Source organism: Bombus affinis, chromosome 5 (assembly GCF_024516045.1).
Source record: "Bombus affinis isolate iyBomAffi1 chromosome 5, iyBomAffi1.2, whole genome shotgun sequence".
Classification (NCBI taxonomy): Eukaryota; Metazoa; Arthropoda; class Insecta; order Hymenoptera; family Apidae; genus Bombus; species Bombus affinis.
In genome coordinates this window covers 15,016,931-15,038,332 of record NC_066348.1, presented here as the reverse complement: position 1 = coordinate 15,038,332, position 21,402 = coordinate 15,016,931, and the positions used below count along the sequence as shown (strand labels likewise).

The 21,402-nt window shown below is 43.9% G+C and overlaps 1 protein-coding gene across 1 annotated transcript in view; it reads right to left on the bottom strand.

Moving 5' to 3' along the window:
- Positions 1-5,376, bottom strand: part of LOC126915983 (probable G-protein coupled receptor Mth-like 1) — a 152,472-nt gene extending 147,096 nt beyond the window's left edge. The window contains exons 1-2 of the mRNA XM_050721297.1: positions 4,262-5,376; positions 2,060-2,332 (exon numbers count right to left, since the gene is read on the bottom strand). Of these exons, the coding sequence (XP_050577254.1) occupies positions 2,060-2,332; positions 4,262-4,797 (809 nt within the window). The 5' untranslated portion in view covers positions 4,798-5,376. The remainder of the gene's footprint in view (positions 1-2,059; positions 2,333-4,261) is intronic.
- Between the last annotated feature and the right edge of the window lie 16,026 nt (positions 5,377-21,402).

Here is a 21,402-nt window from a genome sequence, read left to right as displayed (position 1 = left end):
CTATTGCAGGGGCTATTGCGTCTTTTTCACGCGATATACAGGATCGAGTGATTTTATTGCGTTACGTTGCAACAGACACTGTTTGCCATTACAAGCACCGATCGCTTCTGTGACACTCTGTCGACAGTTTCGATTCCAGGAACATCCTGTTCGTTCCACGAAACGCGCATTCGTGTCTCGATACTCGAATTTCGACGCAAATCGACGCTCCATTCTCTCCAGCCTCGCCAGTGAAAGTCTCGCCGGTGAAATCGTTTCTCCGAGTTTCGTGAGGGTATCTCGGGCTTAGTCACGTCGTTCACCGCTTCTCTGCTGGAGAACCGTGTCTCCGACAGCGGACAGGAAAAAAAGCATATGGCTGTTTTCTAACTAATCAGCGCGTGTAGTCATGCACCACGAACGTTCACGTTCATTATGCGTGGCATATGTACGATGCGTAGCGCTTTCTACGCGTAGGTATTCGCTTTCTTTCGTCGGTCCACCTAAGACAGGAGTTTTCCTACGAATAATCACGATCATTGTGTAAATAAACATCGACCACCTTCTATTTGAAATAAAACGTTACGCAGAGGCCGGGTGTTGCTTGTGAAAGGGCTGCCCTCCGCGCGACCACATGTAAACGGTCCCGTTAATTGAGTTTCGAGCGTTGTTTTGCAAATTGCACGCGACAAGCGTACGCGTCCACACGTTTTCCGAGTGCAATTTCCGAGACTCTTGTGTCGAGCGTTCTATTACAGTCATTTTCGAATAGAAAGTTCAACGATACAATTTGGACGAGGTAGCTATTATAAAAAGAATTGATAACGTGAAATTTGATAAAAAAAGTCCTCTTCGACCATCGATCTTTACGAATTCAAGCTGCGATGTGTAAAATGTTTCACGTTACATATACGTATATTCTTCTACTGTACAAAATTACACGAATACGTCAAGTTCGTGTTTCACATAGCAACAAAATATGGAATCTGAATTTCATCTTGTCATCGATACGAGCCATCGTTTCAAGTAGCACGATACACCTCGTACGGAAATGTGTTCACGGACGATGCGGCGCATCGCGATCGCACGGATGTGACCTAGAAATTCTTCGTGAGAGAAGTGAAAGTGAAGGAACCGACTTTTTCTTGTGTTGTCGAAGCGGAGAGAAGCGGCCAGCACCGAACCTCGACCATCGAGGATGCAATTAAGCCGTACGATAAATCCAGATCGAGACAGCCGATACTCGACCGGACAAAAAGTCGATTCGTGCTTCGAACCTCCAAGTAGGACGCGCTTTGATCCAGCTTGCCCTCTTGAAAAGCGTGAATCGACCGATTGTCGATCGATTAAAAATAAATTAAAAGAACGAGTGAAAAAGCGTCGAGCCCGTGCTTTACGGCTGCGAATCGCAAGACTTATACGTTTCTGATAATATTCGCCGATTTCACTGGAAACCTGCATTTTAGTTCGCTTTTATTTAACTGAAGAAATTCAGAGACAGTCGCGTTACAGTCGCGGTTTCGTTCATTACTTTAATTTTGTTTAACGAAGAAACGCGGTCCGTCGAGTAGAACGCTCGTTGCGCTCGTTTGAGGAGGCACGCGAAGAAACGACGCTAACGAGAGGAAATCCTAATGCTAGTCCGAGAAACGAGTGGAAAAATAGTAAAAGATCGGTGCGTATGGTTACGTAAGCAGGGTGTCTGAAGTTTCCAACGTTGCAGGGCAGCGAATTTTTTCTTTTATAGCGGACTATTTTTTGCGTTTTACAGCTCGGTATATGGATCGTAACGACGTATAAAAATATATGAAATATTTAAGTTTATATTCGTTTCTTCAATTCTTATCAGGTATGTATAAAAAATCCGAACAGTTAGGATTTCTCTTTCACATACTAATAGGATAAAAAGACACCAAATTTAGCTTATAACTTGCAAAATGTCGCTAACAATATCAGTTCAATTATGCATAATAGGATTCAGGTCAGGAAACATAATTTAAAAAAAAAATATAAGAGGAGCCTCAAGATAACTATTTTCCTGCTTCTTTAATTTTATGTTTAACTTATATATCAAACTCACTTTTGCGTTCCGTGCTCGGAACAGGCGAAGACCTTGGACACGTGGTTCAGTTCCTTGATCCTCTCAACACAAAACTGACCAGTGGGTAACGTGACGCCGCCGATTTCAAAGCCGCCATCTGGCAATAACAGGGCATCCTTAGCGTCGCCCACAATCGTAAGATTATCGGAACGGTGACAAGATGGAAAGCCAGGTACGATTTCAGCAGCGGCAGAGGCATTTGGCAGCAAAGGCGTCGGATTCGCGGCTTCCTCGGAAAGAACGCACGTTTGTCTGCAATGGAAATTTTCAATGATTTCTGCTTTGTTTCGAAAGCATCGATGTTGATAAATTAACATTAGGAATATAATGGAAGAAACGAAAGACTGGATACGATGGTGATGTAAGATTAATGGTGTTGTAGAAACGTTTAAGTAAGATGAAATTGAGGTGAAAGGATTAGGTAGCGATTGTATATAAGTTGGATATTAAAGAGCGATGATTCAGAAATTCTATATACCTATATTCTGTGTTTTTATCGAGTAAAGGATTGAGCAAGAAAAAGCGAGTAACGTTGCATTACAAATTGTTTTGAAACAGCGTATTTCTCATTCGCGTAAAATCTGTCTTTTATTCAGGACAGTTAATCCTTCGACGGTGTGATAAATTGAAAAATTATTCGCCATGATTATTTAGCAAATAAATGTTCTTTTACGCTCAACGTTTATACGTTGCGTTTCTTGAATTCTTGATGTTAGATACTTAAGATATACAAGACTTTCACTATCAAGTTTAAGAGATTCGCCTCGAAAACCAATAACATAACGATAACGCTGAGTCTCGAGAGAAGCACAGTTCATAGAACTAATATTTAGAGTTTTCGAAGACATCTTACACTAAGTAAGTTCGACGTGGACGGATAGAAGCAAAGACGGACAGAGAAAACCACAAAAGCTAGCACGAGTGGATAAAGAAGAGAAAGAAAAATGCATATATCGTTCATATCGCAAGAATTTATCTAGGAAACGCGCCGGCTGGCCACATAGAATTCTAACAAAGTCCACGGAACGCCCAAGCTTGAACGATTGAAAGCGCGATTAAAACGAAACCCGGCATTTTTTGTTTACTCGAGCGTCACGCTTGCATCGCAAACACCGCATTTCCGAGGGAAGCCTCGCGCAACTTTTCGAACATTTAATCTTTTTTTTTCCGGAGGGACGGCGTCAAACGACAACTGGCGCCTCTCAATAAAAATACACCGGCATGGGTAAACCAATAAATTTCGTGTAACCGACCGAACGATTACAGTTATTCGCGAAGCTAGCCGGCGTTCCTCTCAACTCCGAGCTTGCCACTAGAATACAAATCACCGGGATATTTGTCTGCAAGGAATATCGATCGTCTCTAACTTGTCTAAATTATGCGGTCTAAATTATTTGTATATTAAGCCGCATAAAATTTAATTTACCTTCTTGTTTTTCCGTTCGGTCCATGTATATACGAACTCTGTCAGTAATATCACGATGGCTTTATATGGCTACAAATATATGTACATAAATAGTAACTCTGTTCGGAGTAGTATTTGTTCGCGCGTTTAATTATTTGTTAGAAATTTTCGATAAAAACATCACGAGTCTATCGAACAGACTAACGTATTTTATATTTACAAACTATGGAACACTAGCTACAAAAGAGTTTCTAAAACGAGTTTCCTTGTACCTTTAACCTCTTACAGACTAATGGTATATCACGTATCAAACTGACGTTTAGAAAGCCTGTTGTAGACTGTCATTGAGACATATGGAAATATAAAATTCCATGTTACATGGAACTACTTATGCTATTACAAAAATTGCATTAAAATATAATGTTCCGTTAAAAGGATTTAATTATATATTTGCTGTTTCTAGAGAAAACGTAATAAACGCGAATAAAAAACCTAATGCGAGTATATCATAAAATATTATAGTTCGAAACATTAATAGCTAAAACCGCAAAAGTTTATGTCAACATGTTATGAATCGATACTTGGAAATATCGTTTTTCTCCGCAGTTGTGCAGCCTACCTATTCGTAAACAGAACGCTAATATCACTGTATCGTCCAATTATCCTCGACGTGTCTTATTACCTTTGTTGTCAAAGCAATAGCTATCGCAGGAAACAAGGGAAACGTCAACAAAACCTAACGGAACGCCTCCAAACACTCAAACTCTAAAACTTACTCTTCTTCGTAGAAAGTCGCGTTTTCTCCGCAGCATTTTCTAATACGTGGTCTCATTGTGGCAGCCGCGTGGTTTCCTTCCGTTTTATTCTTCATGCAAACTAGAAGAGCGTTCGAATCGGCGCAATACTCGCTCGGCTCGAATCTTTCGTTCATGTGGATGTCGATGAGCACGCGGCCATCGTCCATGAGCACGAACGGATTGGTGATTCGGTAGGGTACGTAGATCAAGGCAGAATTCTGATCGCAAACGGGCCTCCTTTCCTCGACGATGTCCCATTCCATGGGCGGTTTCTCCAACATATTTGCCTCTGAAGGCGAATAGATAATGGGTTTCCATTCGTTTTTGGTCGGTCTGCAACGAGTCCTCGTGTCTGTCTCGTTGTCAGATTCTTTCACCAGTTCCTCGTTGTGTCGACAACACTTGAGAATGGTCAATCTCGGTTTCATGGGCACGTTCACGGGTTCGCACAACACCGGGATTGCAACGATCCAGAGAATCGTAAGGTAATAAATCGCCTTCATAGCGAAAATCATTCGTAAAAAGTAAAACGATGAACAGACGAGTAGGATCGAAGAATAAAATCAGACGAACATTACACGAAAGTTTCAGTCGTTCGACAGTCGTTTCGTAAGCTCGATGTTTGGAGAATTGCACAAATCACCGTTGTCAAAGTTTCGCGAATATATCAAACATCCGATGGGATTTACGAAATACACTCACTCTTCGCCAAGAATATTCGACCGCATATTCGGCGTAGAATACACGAAATTTCGAAGTCGTTTGTTTGGATCGCGCGATTATCGTGTTTATAAACAGCGTACACCAAATGTTCGATGTTCACTAAACGATCAATTTATTCGGTAAAATGGGAGGGAAAGGCAAACGTATTTTTGCATCGTTTCGATCGCGATACGCCTACTGAATTTAATAGCGTGGACGAAAATAAGCACGAAATACTCGGAGTAAGAGGAGTTTTGGCGCGTCTCTGTAGGCAGTCGGGTTCGAAATCGGACGTGACTCGCTCGCTCGAAGGTATCGGAGTTACTGAAGCGGGCCGACCACGCGGCTCACTCTCGAGCCACCGGCGGCAGCGTGGCTTGTGGTTGCGCGCGCAGCCTCCCGCCACTCCCGCCCTTATTCAACCATCTAACCTTCTTCTTTCTTCGCGACGAACCTCCTCGACTACCGTGGGGTGAGTTGGCGCGACCACGTGCTCGCTCCCACCACACTTCCTTCCCGGAAATGCAACGGTATCTTGCGTGAGTCCTTCTGTTCCTCCTTGGGAAACCACCCGCGTCTCTGGTTCCTGCTTAGGATCGTCTTTTCCTCATCTTTATACTTCCGTCTCTTATGTTTGTATAAAGGAATTAAATTACACATGTAGCAAAATAATGAAATCCTGTGTTGTTAATTAAATTATCGCTTCCTAGAATTTTCTTCTTTTCGCCAACACTATCCGTTTAATTAAATAATATTTCCGTAACCTTCCTATCTTTTGGCTTTTCCCCAAAAGTTTGTTTGAGTTGTGTTACTTGAGATATGTAGCGTGAAATGTATCAACGTGGATTCGTTTTCAAAGGAATTAGTTTTAGCACTGATGAAGAGAGTTGCTTTGCGATGGATTCGAGAGATTTCGTACAACGGAAACATACAAACGCATCATCGACCGATGTTCGATGAGGTTGGCTTCGGTGGTTTGATTAAAAATTACGTATGTATTAGATAACCGCGAGAATCGGGAAATTTCGCACGGTAATAGGCAGGTTAAACGAGCCGAGAATCCAGCGAGAATCGCTCGTCCAGATCTGGAAGGCGGCCGCGCGCCGCTTCCGGGAAGATACAATACTCGAACGGAATCTGTGAGAAAATACACAGCACCGCCCTTGCGTTCATTATTATTGACAAAATAAATATGGTACTATCGTGGCGGACGTGGTATCGCGAAATTACCATCTCTGCCTATGTATTTTCAGCGCGCAAACATCCTGAATCGCGGCGATGTATCGGTGGTGAATTCTGATCGCGTGCAGGTCGACGATGATAATGACCGAGAATCAAGGTAACAGTACGCAAGATCAAGTCCATAAACTATCCTCCGAGGCTGCCTACGAAGATCCGCTGCCGGGGAGCACACTTTCCACGTAGTGCTCAGCCGCTCGTTTGGGTAATTTATGGTCGCGTTATATTCGCGCGAGATTAACAGTGTACCGCTCGATCCCGTTCAACGAAGCCAGATCGGCCAGCAGACGGTGTTCTGTGAATACTCTTTCGATCTCGTTACCGTCTATTCCCTCGAATTCAGCCGTTTCATCGATTCTCTTCCAGCACATATCAAGAAGAACCTCTTAACAAACGAGATACATCGAAGCAGCAGCACCAAAGTATTTCGTAATTAAGGAGTATACAGCGTATACAAAAACAGTATGGTAGAAGGTTTTTTCGAATACTGGCATGACGCTGCCAATTTGGTTAATGGTCGATCGTGATGCAAATACCAGGCTTGCAAGAGTTTCTAGGGTGTAACACTGTCGAAAATTGATTCGAAAGACGGGCTCCATCCAGAGTGGAAGCTTTCACGGTAAAAACCGCTTGGAAGACTCCTTTTTACCCGCTTTAAGGAACGAACAAGACGCTGTTCCGAGCCGACAAGCGGAAACGCTTTAAAAGTTTCGGACGGCGCCAATTAAACTTCTTCGCCATTTCTGCGTGACGAAAATTGGAAATTTATGTCGCGGTGCCGGTGGCGACGGTGTGTCTGCGAAATTTTGTCAATTAAAGTGTCCTTAACGTTTGGGACGCCGAGTAGCGCGACCCACTGAAAAACCTTGGAACAAGGCGGAAAGGGGTAGAAAGGAACGAAGGGTAGGAAGAGGTAAGTTGTTTGTCGCCGGACTAACGGCTCGCAGCGTTTCTTTTTGGTTTTTCGCCTTAATGCGAAGCTAATAGCGAAATTAAGGGCGGAGATGTATGTCGCAATTAAGCGGCTGTCTCATGGCGGTTGAAATATCGCGCGAGCACCGCTCGAATACGACTGCAATCGGGACTAGCCGATAAAATCGTTTTTCAAATTTCGTAGGAACGCACGAAGCGGAGCGTACCACCGCGCCGCCGCGATTCCGCGCGCTGCACCCAGTTAATAGGAAGCTTTGGAATTCGGAGCAGCGCCGGCACGCGTAAATCACGTGGATCCAGAAACGATCTCGCTCCATCTCCTATCTCTGTCTCTGTCTCGGGTATGGGTCGCGATGCAACGCGTGCACGCACGTTAATAGGTTTGCAAGGGGGTGCACGAACGCCCAGCAACGTCCCTAAACGTAATACAGATTTTATCTACCCCCGTGTGTTGCCGGTGGTCGTCTAGGTTGGTCGGGTGAAGGGTACGGGCCAGACGGTTTGATCCAACGCAACGTTGCTCTCTCGGACGATTTCGAAATCCGGCGAAATCATTGTTCGATCGACCGTTACTCATTAAGGGAATCGAGGCTGCGCCGACGATCCTATCGCGAAAATAATGCGCTCCGGGCTGCGCGATAATGCATCGTCCCCCACCCTCGTCAACTCTCGTCCACCCCTTCTCCATTTGGTTTATTATAAATCGTAAAAGCGATCGCCAAACGCGGTTTTGTTTTACTAATTGAACGATGGAACAATGAAACGAAGCGGAAAAGATACGTAACGCGGTTGGTCGCGGCACCGAGCCAAATATTTAGGAGTCTCGGGTGAAGCGTCGACGATGATGATTACGGTGGTTTATGTGGCGCCATGGATTCGTCGAATTTCCGCTAATATACGAATTACGCAAAGTACTCGCACGTTGTGGTAAAAATGGTCTTTAAACGGCACGCGTGATTTTCATTCTTCCCGTTTGGTTTCAAAAAGCTTCGTGCTGCCGTAAACAAATTCTCGCATTCGTTTTGGCTGAGAGAATCGCCTCTTATATTCCGGCATTATATAAGTTAGAATAAGAATGCAAAACACGTAGGAGGAACGTCGTGGAAAAAAAGGGTAAACGCGTGGCAATAAAGTTACTCATGCGGCAGACTCGATGATAACGTCGTTCGATTACGTCGCAATGTCGTAAAAGACTCTTCCTCGTCGTAAAGGTTACGCCGGGGTCTCGCGAGCTAATCTCGAGCCCCATAAATACGAGGACCCATGGGAGTAACCGTCGTCGATCATAGTGATCTCGAAACAGGGAGCAACCGGGGAAAATTAACACGCTTCTTGTCGAAAGAACAGCTAGTCGTTTACCATCCTGAGATAATCGTTCGGCGACCTCCAGAGTTTACACGAAACTGCCAGATTCCGTGCATTTATCCGAGGCCATCTATATATATAAGCGTTCTGTTTAATTGCACGAAACGTCAGCTTAGTCGCGTACACTCCCGATAAATGCTTTTTCTAGTAGCAATTTTCTTCGTCTTTATCATCCTACGATTAACTACCACGAGATGTTCTTCCGCGAAAATTAAAGATGATATCGTTTTAATATCGGCGCCGATATAATTTTCGGAAAAATACCGTCCCCTGGCTTTTGCGTCGATTAATTTTGTTGCACGACGTGATACTAGACGCAGTAAAATTTATCGCGGCGTGACCAAAGAAGGAAGGGCTGGACGGAAGTTTTTCCAACGAACGCGATTATTACGTAGCCGGAGGAGGGTTTCACGGTTGATCGGGGATGATTAAAATAAGCTTCGTTAATTAAAGATCCTGGCCGGAGTGGCGACCGCCTTTGCGATTACTGTAAATTCGCTTAATTCGTCGCTGATGATCCTGTTAGCTGAAGATTTTCATTACGCAGAGTCGGCGAGGAAAGTCCGGTGAAAGTGAAAGATATACGCAGGCGCGATTAAAAGTGGAAACGTCCTGGCGTGTTGGAAAGAGGGCAACTACTATTAACGAGTGCCTCTTCCTTCTCTTTCTTCCCCTTAATATCGTTCGCGAGCATCGATTTGACGTGAAACGATCCACTTCGAATCGGCCATCTCATCGATAATTACGAGCGCGCAACTGTCTCGCGAGATCGAGTTATCAACGGTGTGCCGGGAAGAAAAAAAATATTGCACGACTACGGAACACCGTTTCGGTGTGAAAACTCAATCGTAATGGCCTATAAACGTTCCCCATAAAGATCATAACGGTACATTAAACCGAGTATCGTGGACGCCACGGTGCCGCGAAACTTTCGTGCGCTCTAATCTCTTCCTGCAGAGCTACGTTCAACGTTCTCCCTTTCGTCTTCTTGGTGTTGTTTAGAGGCGTCTGAGGGGAATTTAAGGCGGTGCTTCGGACCAGAGCCGACCGTGCATATCGGAAGCACGCTCGAGCTAGGCCGCTACCACCGATGCATGGTATCACTGGAAATTTATGGGCCGATTGCGCTGTCTGTACGCTCTATGCGCTCGTCGGTCAGCTCGCGTACAGTCTTTCCGTGATACCATGCGCCCGCTTCCTGTTTTCCGCAATTGCTTCGCATGTTTTCAGCGATTTTTCCCAGCTTCGGTGGCTGTTGCCATTATCGAAGGTAATTTCTACCCAGCAACGACCCTTCCATATGAAAATCACAAATTCCGCAGGAAAAGTGGCAGGTACGAGCTTCGACCATGTAGTAAGTGGAATTTAAAGCGAACACGAACACGCGAGTCGAGTTTTGTAAAGCACTGGCAATGCCGATCCCGACGTGCAAAGCAGCTTGGGTTTCAAAGGGACGAACAAAAGGTCCGAGTTAAAGGTTACTCCGAAAAGGATCCACTAATTGCGATTCATAGGCTTCACGACATCAAGCGGATCGGTTTCACTAGGCAGACAACCGTGGAATTTCTAAACGGGCAATAATTGACGCAGGTATACGCGGTTGGACTGCAACAGGCCGTTAGGCCTTAGCAACGTATGATGACCTGTACAAGCGAGGATCGTAAAGCAGAAACCTTAATCCTAGCTACGCAGCGTGCCTTTTCGTCTATACCGATTTTATACACGATTTCCTGTCGAAATTGTTGAATATAATTGTCTATTAACGAACAATTTCGTTTTGCGACAGTAAAGCTTTTCGAAATGGTAATAAATTACTTGGCGCGACGGTGTCTTCGTGGCTTCCATACAACTCCTATTTGTCGGTAATTAACGTTTTCGAACTTCCAACATCGAAACAACCAATTTCAGGCGTTTCGGAGGATATAAATTCTTTCGTAGCGTATCTGAAAAAAGTCATCTCTTTATACACCAAAACGACTATAACGGCTATAATTTCCAACTTGTATTACCGTTGAACTGCTAACGAAGGTAGAAATAAACTTGAAGAAACACAGCTACCAGCGAGTGACTCTAACTTAGATTAATAGATGATCCTACTTAACGATATAACTCACAAACTTGCTATATCATTTCCAGCTGCGATACATTCCGAAAGATACGAAAATCTCTTAAACCAGAGTAAAATTTCGAAGCGCGAATTCGTGAACGGGGCAGAGGAAAGGGACACGTAAGAGCCTTCTGCTCGACGATGGAATCTTTGTAAACTCAATTTTCTGACTGGCGCGAGATAAGGGCTGGTCTCTTCCGCCAGCACCATAGCTGGGAACAGCGACGCCGCCTACCACCCTCGTCACTTTGATATCGATGAGGGTAATTTACGCGAACATTGTTGGCAAAGAAGATTGATGCGTCGAGTGCGTGCAAGGGTACCTACAGGGCCTGCGGCCGTTTTCTTCCTTTATTTTTCTTCCTTCTTCTCTCTTTCTATCGCCTCTCTTCGTCCCTTCTTCTTCCTCTTTCTCTTTCCCCCGTTCTCCTCGTGCTATCTTTTTCTGCTTTTCCCTTTTTCCGCGTTCCCTCCCTCTCTTCCGCGTCCAATCTCTTTGCCATTCCCCTCCTATTCTTCAGGGGCGAGCTGCATGATGAATTGCGTTTCGACGCTCGACAGGCTTGTACGATTGTCCTTCGAGACTGCCCCGTCATTCGATCGTATTATCACGCGCGCGAAACTTGGCGCCCGGTCTCTTTCGACTTCGTTACGAGTTCACCGTACTCGGTAATTTCATTTTTCGGCTAGAAACAAGTAGCTCGTTCGTTGAAATTCAACGTCTGTTTATCTATTTTTGAAATGGATGTATAGAAACAATATCGGCTAGCTACTCGATCATGGTCGAATTTACGAAGCCAAAGGGCTGTAATTTCTGGAACATTTGCCAGGCTTCCTGAGCCGACAAGTTTCCGGAAATGGATATTTCATTGGGTGATATTCGCGCGGGCCACGTGCAATAGCGTGAAAATGGCGAAAACATTCGGCGACCGAAATATCATTTGCTTCGCGGAATCGGATCTTACCGAAAGAATTTCGTGTGCGTCAGGTTACAGCGTTAAAAGAAGTGGTAAACGAGGAATCGACGAATTATTAACGGGTGGCAAATTAATCGATTGTTTCGTAAAAGACGAAAATCATACAAAATTTCTTTCTTTCATCGACATCAACATTTCATTATGTTTACGTTGATTCAATTTCCTTAATAATCTCGTCGACATTTTTAATGCAATTTCTTAGATTCTCTATGTTGGAATATAAAAATATTTGCTCGAGTAATGGACGATTTGTTATTCTCCGATGTTCCATCGTCGCATTAAATATGTCGATCAAGTTGTAGACGCGGAGTATGTTCGGGGAAGCTTCTCGCGCAAGATAAATCGCAGATATCACGATGAATCACACCGACGACGAGTACCTTCTATCGTCGTCTTCGTCGTCTTCGTTGTTGATCGTCCATGGCGAAGACGGAACAGACGCTAAGCGAGTTCCGGACGTAAACCATCGCGTTTGTATAATGAACGAAGGAAAACGAACGGCCGTGGAGTTCCCCGTCGCGAGATCGTGACAGGTCTTATCTACGATCGTGATTGCGTTGAATGAGCTATATAGGGACGCGCACTTAATACACCCTCGTGCACGTTGCGCACAATGCACCCTTGCTCGATGCGCGATTCTCAGATACCGGATTATCAGATGCGCCAAGCCTTAAAATTTTCCCAAATATCCGGCAGATATTCTCGCGCGAAGCATCGTTAAAATACTCGGCGATCTTTCGCGAATATCGTTAGTTTCAGCGATGGTTAGTTTTAGCGATGGGATCAAATTCGATGTACATTCACGAATCGAAAAACAAAAGTTTTAACATTCGAAGAAGGAAATATAAATCTTTCGATATCGTTTTATGTGATTATTATCTTGTCTACATCGAACCTTGGAAATCTGTTCCAATACAAATAGTACTTGCAACAGATTTATGCTGATCGATAGTTACTTTAAAGAGCCTTGAAACAGCGCTTCGTTCCTGATATTATCCGAGTAATACGTATACGGTATTAAAAATCCTCGAGAAGACTTTTAGAATATTTTTATCATTTAAAGAGGAAGAAATTTATGAATAGCCTTTGAAGTTTTCTAGAATCGAAGGGAGTGTTCCAAAGTGTAGTAGATCGCTATCAGGTAGGAGTTTAATCCCGAAAATCAAGCACGAAATTTGCCAGAATTTTACAACAAAACGGTTCGCACTCCTCACTGTCAGGGAAACTTCGAAACTTTCGCAACATCGGATCCTGCTGCGAGTCGCGTTAATATTAATAGCATCGTTTTTCTGGCATGTCTGCCGGCAAGAAGGTACGGAGAATGAAGTTAGCGTTTCGGCTCGTTACAAGATGCATAGAAATATGAAAATTTAACCAGTCGACAAAGGAGCCAGCAACGGGCAGAATGGACCACGTGGAAATCCATGGCTGCGATTTTCTTGAACGAAAGACATCGTAAAATGTGAACGTAAACGCACGTTCGTTTACCACACGGAGAATTCCGACATCTCTTGAACAATCGTTTGTTTCGTAATTGTTATCCTGCTTTAACGTTTAACCGCTGCCATTGGGTAACAGGCAATTGAAACAGTTTGCACTCTCGGGTCAGATTGTTTAATTTTAATTTGTATTCCGAGTTTTACGGTAACAGATAAAAATTAACAATATAAAAAGGAAAAATGAAAGTTTCTTTTCTATATCACGAAAGAGGAAATATTATATTAGATTGTTCGAAAGTTTCATAAGGTGATACTGGATGAACAATAAGTTCTGTTTTATATTATTTTATCGAATTAGGTGTGATCCGTTTCGTTCTACTTCTATTATTATATTCGTGCATAATTCAATAAACTAATATAAAACAAAAAACATTGCGCGTCTATTATTTCCTTATAAAACGAAAGAAACTTTTTGAAACTTCTCGAAACTATGGTTATGATAATTATACCAGTTACGAATAGAAATCTTTCGATCTGGCTGTTATTATCTCTTCTCACCGATCTATGAAGTAACAAAAATCGAAGTTGCTACAAGTCGTGAGTCGTCGAGCAAAAATTAAAGATATCGATCAAAATTGTCGGGTCGGGGGTTGGAGAGAAAAGAAATGGCTGTCAAGGGTTGACGGAGAGCTTTCCATCCTCCGTTCGGTTCCGGCTGCGTAGGCACCCCAATCGAGTTCGTCTAACGCGATCCAACGTTATCCGCCGGAATACTCCTTCGCTCCTGTCTCTCTCTCTCTCTTTCCTACCTCTTTTGTCCCTCGTCTTGGTGGCAACCCTCGCGGTGTTCGTCCCGTCGTGAACGCTTCCACCCTCGTATCGTGGGCCACGTCGAATTCACCAGCAGCTTGCCCAGCCAGCGAAACGAGCTTCGACACGGTAGAACGGAGCTCGGCAGCTGCCTACCATGCTCGCGGTGCACCATGCTGGTCCTGATGGATGCTTTCACGCGTTTCTACCGCGTAACACGTGTTTATGCAGGGTGCAAGCAGCATCCTTCCTGACTCTCGATTCGGCCGCCTTCCTCCCGGCCCAAACTTCTCTTCCATCTCGTTCTGCCTTTCACTGTCCCTTTCTGTCTGCTTTCATCGTTTTCGTACGTTCACGACGACAGCCAAAGTCCCCTGCAGCCTCTACGACGATGACGACGATCCCTTCTTCCACTTGTTTTTTGACAAAGAGTCACACGGTTCGGTCGCGGCGTGGGGAAGCTGCCACGAGTCCCACAGACTAGCAACGGTCTCCTTGATATTTTTTTCCCTTTCATCTCGATGACGTGGTTCGAGGGATCCCGATCGAGCCTCGGTAATAGAACTTCGGGGGTAATGACGACTGGACCGGATGAGACCGAATAAAACGTCGTACACGGGTCTCTTTCGTGGCGTTGCTTGGGGAGCGAATCGATCGTATTCTCGATACGATGACAGAGATGCATCGGCCGCGTAATATGAATTATTAATGGAACGAAACTTCTTGCATCGGAGGAGACATCGATTAAAATACCGAGAACAAAGAGCAGGTAGATAGATTAACGGGACGCGCAATTTCTTAGTACCATGCTCGATCAACGAAATCGGGTAACGCGGATCGTTCTCGAGAAGGATGATCCGTCGAGTTAGACGACGATCGTCGTGGTTAAAATTCATGACGGCGAAATGCCGAAAGCTGGCACACCGACATCTACATACATTACAATTTTATAAAAGTCTCGGAACAGTGGATTTGCATGGTTCGATCACGCGATCCTTACGAGCCCTACGAGCTTCGAACGTGGATGCTCGGAAGTTGAGGGTTGGCGAACGTACAACGAGCCGTTTAATTATTTTTATGTAAATGACAAACGCCACCGGCCGGGGATTACTCTTGCAATTCCGTGGGATGAACGATTCTTGGGGCACGCGTAATGTTGCGAGCCACGGGGGTTACTGGAAGGCCTCGTGGGGATGTTTACCCCTCGGTTGGCCGCGCGTCGATCGCACAGAAACAGATGGCTACGCGTTTCCCGACGAGAAATTCGTCTGGTACGCTTCTTTCGCGTGGTCGAAACGTCCCGTGTCAAAAGGGAAGGCTTCCACTGCCCCGGGGAATAACGACGAAGCTTCACTGGATGCTCTAGGAGATACAGAATACGAATTTCAACGCTGTGAATTTACAATTTGACGAGCAACGGAGCAGAAGGAAGAAGAGCTTCTCGGAGGAGAATTTATATTAGGGTGCTCTATAAGTAATCTCGTGTTTAGGTACGTTACTCGGAACTTGCTTACGCGATTGTAAAAATAAAGTTCCTTTATTAACGAATAAAGTTCCAACTATTTAACCGGAGAATTATTTTCAACGATCGATCGATCGATCGTGGCAAGGTCTTTTGTTCTGCTAAATTTCCTACCGATAGATACGAGATTTATTTACGAAGATAATTAAGGCTAGTTTATGATCCTTCTATCATCCATCGACGTCGTTTTTATTTAACCGAAAGCTCGTTTTCAAGCCCGCTGAGTTAATGCGGTTCTTCAGGCACCCCGCTCATTTTAGATCGATTTGCATAATGGCTTTCTTATCACGCGTATAATAGAGAAACTTTTTACGAAAAACTTCTGCAACGCGAGGTTAAGATGAACTGTTAAGCGGCGTCCTGGAACGCAAATATTGAACGACGTCTTAGCGGCGGCAGTAGCGAAAATAACCGTAGCGTCCACCGATTAATTATCATGCTCGGTTCGCTTGCTCTTTAAACAAAATATCCGTTGTTTAACGAAGGATTACCAGGGCTCCGGTAGTCGTAACTTCTTCGATGATCTGTAGGAAATCCGATATCCGACTGAGTTTCGGAATCAGTGACCGGCGAAAACAGCAGGGTGCGTTCCGCTTATTGCCAGTTTCGCTACCCACGAAATCCCGTGGCTTTTCCTACGATGACTAACACCCTTGGTTTATGTTTGCCTCGACGACACCCGCGTGTTTGCCGAGTGACAATAAACGTGGCCATTTTTGCCACGACGTTTAATCAGCAAACAGCTAACTGGCCTCGACAATTTCAAACTAAGACTCCCTCTCTCTCTCTCTCTCTCTCTTTCTCCGAGTATCTAATTGCCTCGAATAATTGAAACGGTTCTACGGATTCTCGTTTTAACCTTCTCGATGCATAATTTTCTTTAACGACCATTTTAAGCAATACAGCGAATGTCCAACGTACCCACGCCCATGGTCGTTTGTCTCGACAAATACAGGCAGTGAATTTTGTAGAGAAAAAAAAGAAAGAAATAAGGAAAAATTTCAGGGAATACTAATTGACACGTGGGAGAGAGGAAATAATCATGGTGGGCGTCGGATGAGATAGCGACGACTGCTTCAGGGCCTGATGCAACGCCAACATGACGATACCGCCTCTGGGCCCAGCAACGCGACACGCGACGGTATCTCTCGTCTTCCTTCTCGATACGTTACAGATTTTTTGTACTTCTCAATTATGTTACATGAATTCTTTCGTAATCTGTAGATGCGCTCGTATTTTGACAGTGTGCTTCAGATATAAAAGGAATCCAGATTAGGAATGACCTGAAACTTTAAACAAAATCCAAGTATCCCGACCATTTGAAATTTCATTGTAAACTTTGAATTTACTAATTTAAAATTTTAACATACTAATTTACAAAATTAAAATTTACTTCTTCTCGTGATGCTACTAACGAAATTTCAATTGCACACAATTGTGTTACTTGTGTAAGTGTTCAAGTACCTTCTTGAATCTATATATTAACGCTAGAACTACCGATAGTTAACACGAGAATATTTCTACCAAAACCAATCAAAATGATTGGTCTTTAAAAAATACGCAATAGAATATTTTTATGTTCATTGATTTATTACTTTCTCACAGAAACAATTCCATATTATGTAATACATTTTTATTATTATTTGTATTATTAATCCATCTGGTACCATCACCCCTAAACCAGGGTTGACACATTTATAAAATTGTAGAACCAGTTATTTTGTCTGGTGTGATAGTTCTAGTATTAAGTAGAAACGCGCTACAAATAGAATATTCCTTAATTAATACCATCGCAATTATTTAAAGTGAAAGAATCAATACGAACTGTTCCTTAAGTCAAACATATCCGCTTCGTTTCTTTTATCTTCGTTCCCCTGTTAACTGATGTTTTACGACTCGATTAGGGAACTTCTCTGTTATTTGCTGCAACTTAAAAAGCTTAGAAAAACTGATCTTCGATAAACGTAAAAGCAGCACCAAACGCTGATCGTGAGTGAAAAGTGACTCAGTCCGCTTTCGGGTTAGCACGACGAGACTTTGGAGCGCAATGCAAGCTTTCCTATCGGCAGTTGACAGAAGATAAACAGCGCAGGCTACACTCGTACTCGACGCCGGTCAGTCGCCTACCCCGGATACTTTTCCCCTGCTTTTATTATCTATTTACACCACGTGCATCGTGACCGATACCGTTCGTATCGTCAACGGATCAACAGAGATTTGTCTGCGGTTGGCTAACCTCGATAACTATGTACTCTCGTAAAGTTCCTTTAATTAATCGACGAACTCTCGTAACGCGTTCCAACTCCACTAATCATCGAGGTGTAAGAAAACAACATTGACGTCAGAATAAATAAACATCGAATGTGTTCCAAAATTCTAACTTCCAAACATCATGATTTCACTGCGATTTAAAACAGTCGCCCTATTTTTATATTTTCGTAGAATTGATATTTGTTTTCCAACTTTATATGTAATAAGTTATGAAAAAAATCATCTGCCTTCGTCTTTTTTCAGCGTGTTGACTTTACTGATAAAAACTGTTCGTTCTAATATTTCTTCCACGTGGCATACTCCGCTGTATTTCTATTTTTCTTTCATACTTCCGATCATGTATTCGCGCACATACGTAAAACGTACGATGCAACAAACATCGTCTTATTCGATTTCAAGCTTTACATCGCCTCCTGCAGCTTCGATTAATCCTTACGAAGGCAAATCACGACCAGTCACCGTTATATCATCACCGGTCCCCGTTCCTATATCCTCGACCACGTAATATTACATCGTCGAATCGATGAATCGCGTCGTCGTGAATAATAACGACGATAGTGCTGTTTATCGTAAAAATAACGCGTTACCTGCTAATTAAAGTCTGTAAAGGAAGAGTCGAGCAAGCGACGTCGGTTGTCGTTTTCCGCGGGACGACCAACACGATTATGCGAATTCATAGCTTTATTATACGTAGACGTGGCGGGCCGGAGTTATTTTAAAGTCTGACGAGAGTATGCAACGACTGCGCGATAACTGTTTATTGATGAACGTTTCCTGTGTTTGTCGAAGGAGCCTAAAATCGGCTATCGATCTTCGCGGTATAATTAGAACGGTTTAACGAGGACATCTAAATTCCAAATAGAATTCACGTTACTTCGGATTGGAGGTTATATGGAAAGAATTTCACGAGTTGAAACTTCGTGAGATGTGCTCGTGTCACGTTTCTAGCGTTGAAGTTGAAGACAAAGGTGTGTACGCGATACGGTAACACGAGGTTACGGCGAAAGGATTGCGAGCTGCAGCTGCAGCACGAACCAGTGTTTACGCGGCTGCTGAGTGCAGCGATCCGAGAAACGAACGTTCATCCTTGCAAATTCTGAAAACGTAAACCGAGAGGGAAGTATACCGCGTCTCTTGGACATCGAGTGCTGAATCGCGTGTTTTGGCACACGATTCGCGATCGCTTCGGATTTCCGAGAAGAGAACTTTCAATGGGAACGATCGGTAGTTACGAGTGCAACGCACGCTAATGGAATTCTCCATCAGGTCGAGGCTCGAAAATTCTGACATCGGGTAACTCGATCGATTCCATCGTTGCTAATCGACCGAGGTTCGGTACAATCGTCGATATTTCCAACGAGATTTTCGCTGCGAGTTATATTTAAACTATAGCCTGAAATGTTTCCGTCTCGAGAGAAGAACGAACGCTTACAATGTTCTTAAAGAATCGTGCCTTTGACTCTAGGAAATATTCAAACAGTAGATTTCAAAGTATGTCGTTAGAAGTACAGAGAAAACGGAGATGGAATTTTAACAGTGAAACTATTCTCTCAGAAATACATACTTACTGCATGTACGCGCGTTTATGCCAGCAGATTCAGATCTCCGCATTCGTCCTATAAACAGATGCACGCGGAGCGTTTCCACTCAAAGCTTACACAGGCCACAATGGCGTACAAGAAAATGCGTTCGAATAACAGAATGTTCGACCAGCGATACATCCGGATAATACGCGTCCGAATAATGGAACCGCTTAAACTGTATACAAGCTGTAGGAATATTCGATCGACACACCCCACGGAATAATCCGAGGGAGCCTGGAAATCCCTCGATCTCCGTTTGTCTCTCGATCTCCCTGGTCCTGGTGTCCTGGCAGGATTCAACGAAGGATCGTCTCGTCGTCAAAGATGCGTGTTTCAGCTGGCGAATCGAGAAGCGAGAGACGAAGATTGAAAAAGATGGGAGGCCCTCGCGCGCGCGAGAGAGAGAGAGAGGGAGAGAGAGAGAGAGTCATGCTCTGATTCAGATTACGAAATCGGGACGCGTGAAAGGGCTTCCGGTTGCATTCAGGTATCAGAAGCCAGAAGAAAGAGAGAATTAACGGGTGAATGGGGGACGGTACCTTAAGATGATGCGTGTGCGCTGGCGCGCGCGCGTTGCGTGGCCGATTATGAATGCGGATTAACCTTCATTCAGACCGGCAGCATCTATTCAACAAAACGTCACGAAAATGCCGAAACAATGACAGCCGTACATCTTCGTTGCTCCGGCAAGTTCGTTCCTTTCAAGTTCTAACCCCCTCTTTTGGTTTCACACTGATTTATACCGGGGGAGCTGGCTTTTGAAGTTGCAGCCAGACAGGACCCATAAATTTGCACCACCCGCCAGGAACCGTTCGATGCTGCCTCTCTAACTAGCAAATTGGAGTACATTGTTAATTAAGATCGCGTGACGTTCACGGGTTCCTGCTATGTTTCTTGGACACCAGGGTGTCTCTTCTTACGCTTGGAACGTGGGTGGTATCGATAACGAAATTTTCGGGAAATTGTTCGCGGCGCTTCTTCTTCAACAGTCATGTTTAATATATTTATTTATTGCAACGAAATTGTAACAAATGGTCGATCAAATTAATTACCACCGGCCGAATCCAGTTATCTAAATGTGAACTACTATCGTATGAATTAATTCTCGCTCAGCGAAATCCGGATTACTGTAGTTGTGAGTTTGATATTGCGTTATTTGAACAAATATCAGAGAAAATTAATATAGTTGAAAAAGAAATGGAAACAAAACTTCCGACGTATTAAATTCCAGTCTAAATTTTACTCTATCCGTGTTTTTCTCAATTTCAATCGAAATCGGCGAATCGAAGAGGGCTTCTCCGCTAACAAGAAAACTTCGTTCTCTTCGTTTCCAAACGAACCGATTCGAAATTAATTCGTCTTTCTTAAAAGCGCTATAAATTCACGACTATTTTATTTTTAAAATACGAAATCTATACCTTTCCTTCGTTCCCTTTTAAATATCCAAGCTTTAAATATCCAAGCTGCATCCAAATATCCAAGCAAGTTTATCGCTGCAAACGTTTCAATTCCTATGTTCGTTTTAGGTAAAGTAAAAGGAAGCTGATAATTAGAAGAGAATGAATGGGTAGAACGCGTGCAATCCCGACAGGACGGAAGAAAACACCTGTCACCGTTAATTCGATTTCAAGTTAATAACTTGGCCAAATCTAGCGAACAGATAGTGACGCATGTTACGCGGATTGGTCCAACAGCGATCATCAATCTTTCCGTCCCGTCTTCTACGCGCTCCTGCTGAAATATTATCGCGCGGACGGCGACTCGACGTGAATTTGCACGCCTTCCCGTTTTCGTTCTTCCCCCTTTTCCGCGTTCCTCCTTTTTCGACCCTCGTTCCACGAGTCCACGTGGAAATAGCCACACCATCGGCTGAACGATACGAGCTGTCGCGTCCGCTCTTCGTTTCGGCGTGTACACGCTCCGAGTGTACTCGAAACTGTCAACGCGTATCCATCCGGTTGCCGGTAAACTAGCTCGTACAAGCCATCAAAAATTACGAGATTCGTTCTCGTGTATTTCCCCTCGCATTCCTTCGAGTCTGCATCGTGATCTTCGAGTCGTGACCCACATACGAACCGTAAACTCCCACCGAAAGATTGCCGATATTCTCTAAAAGGCATCGTCTTTCGCGTGGAAATAAATCGAAACACCGAGATCTGAGACGCTTTAAAT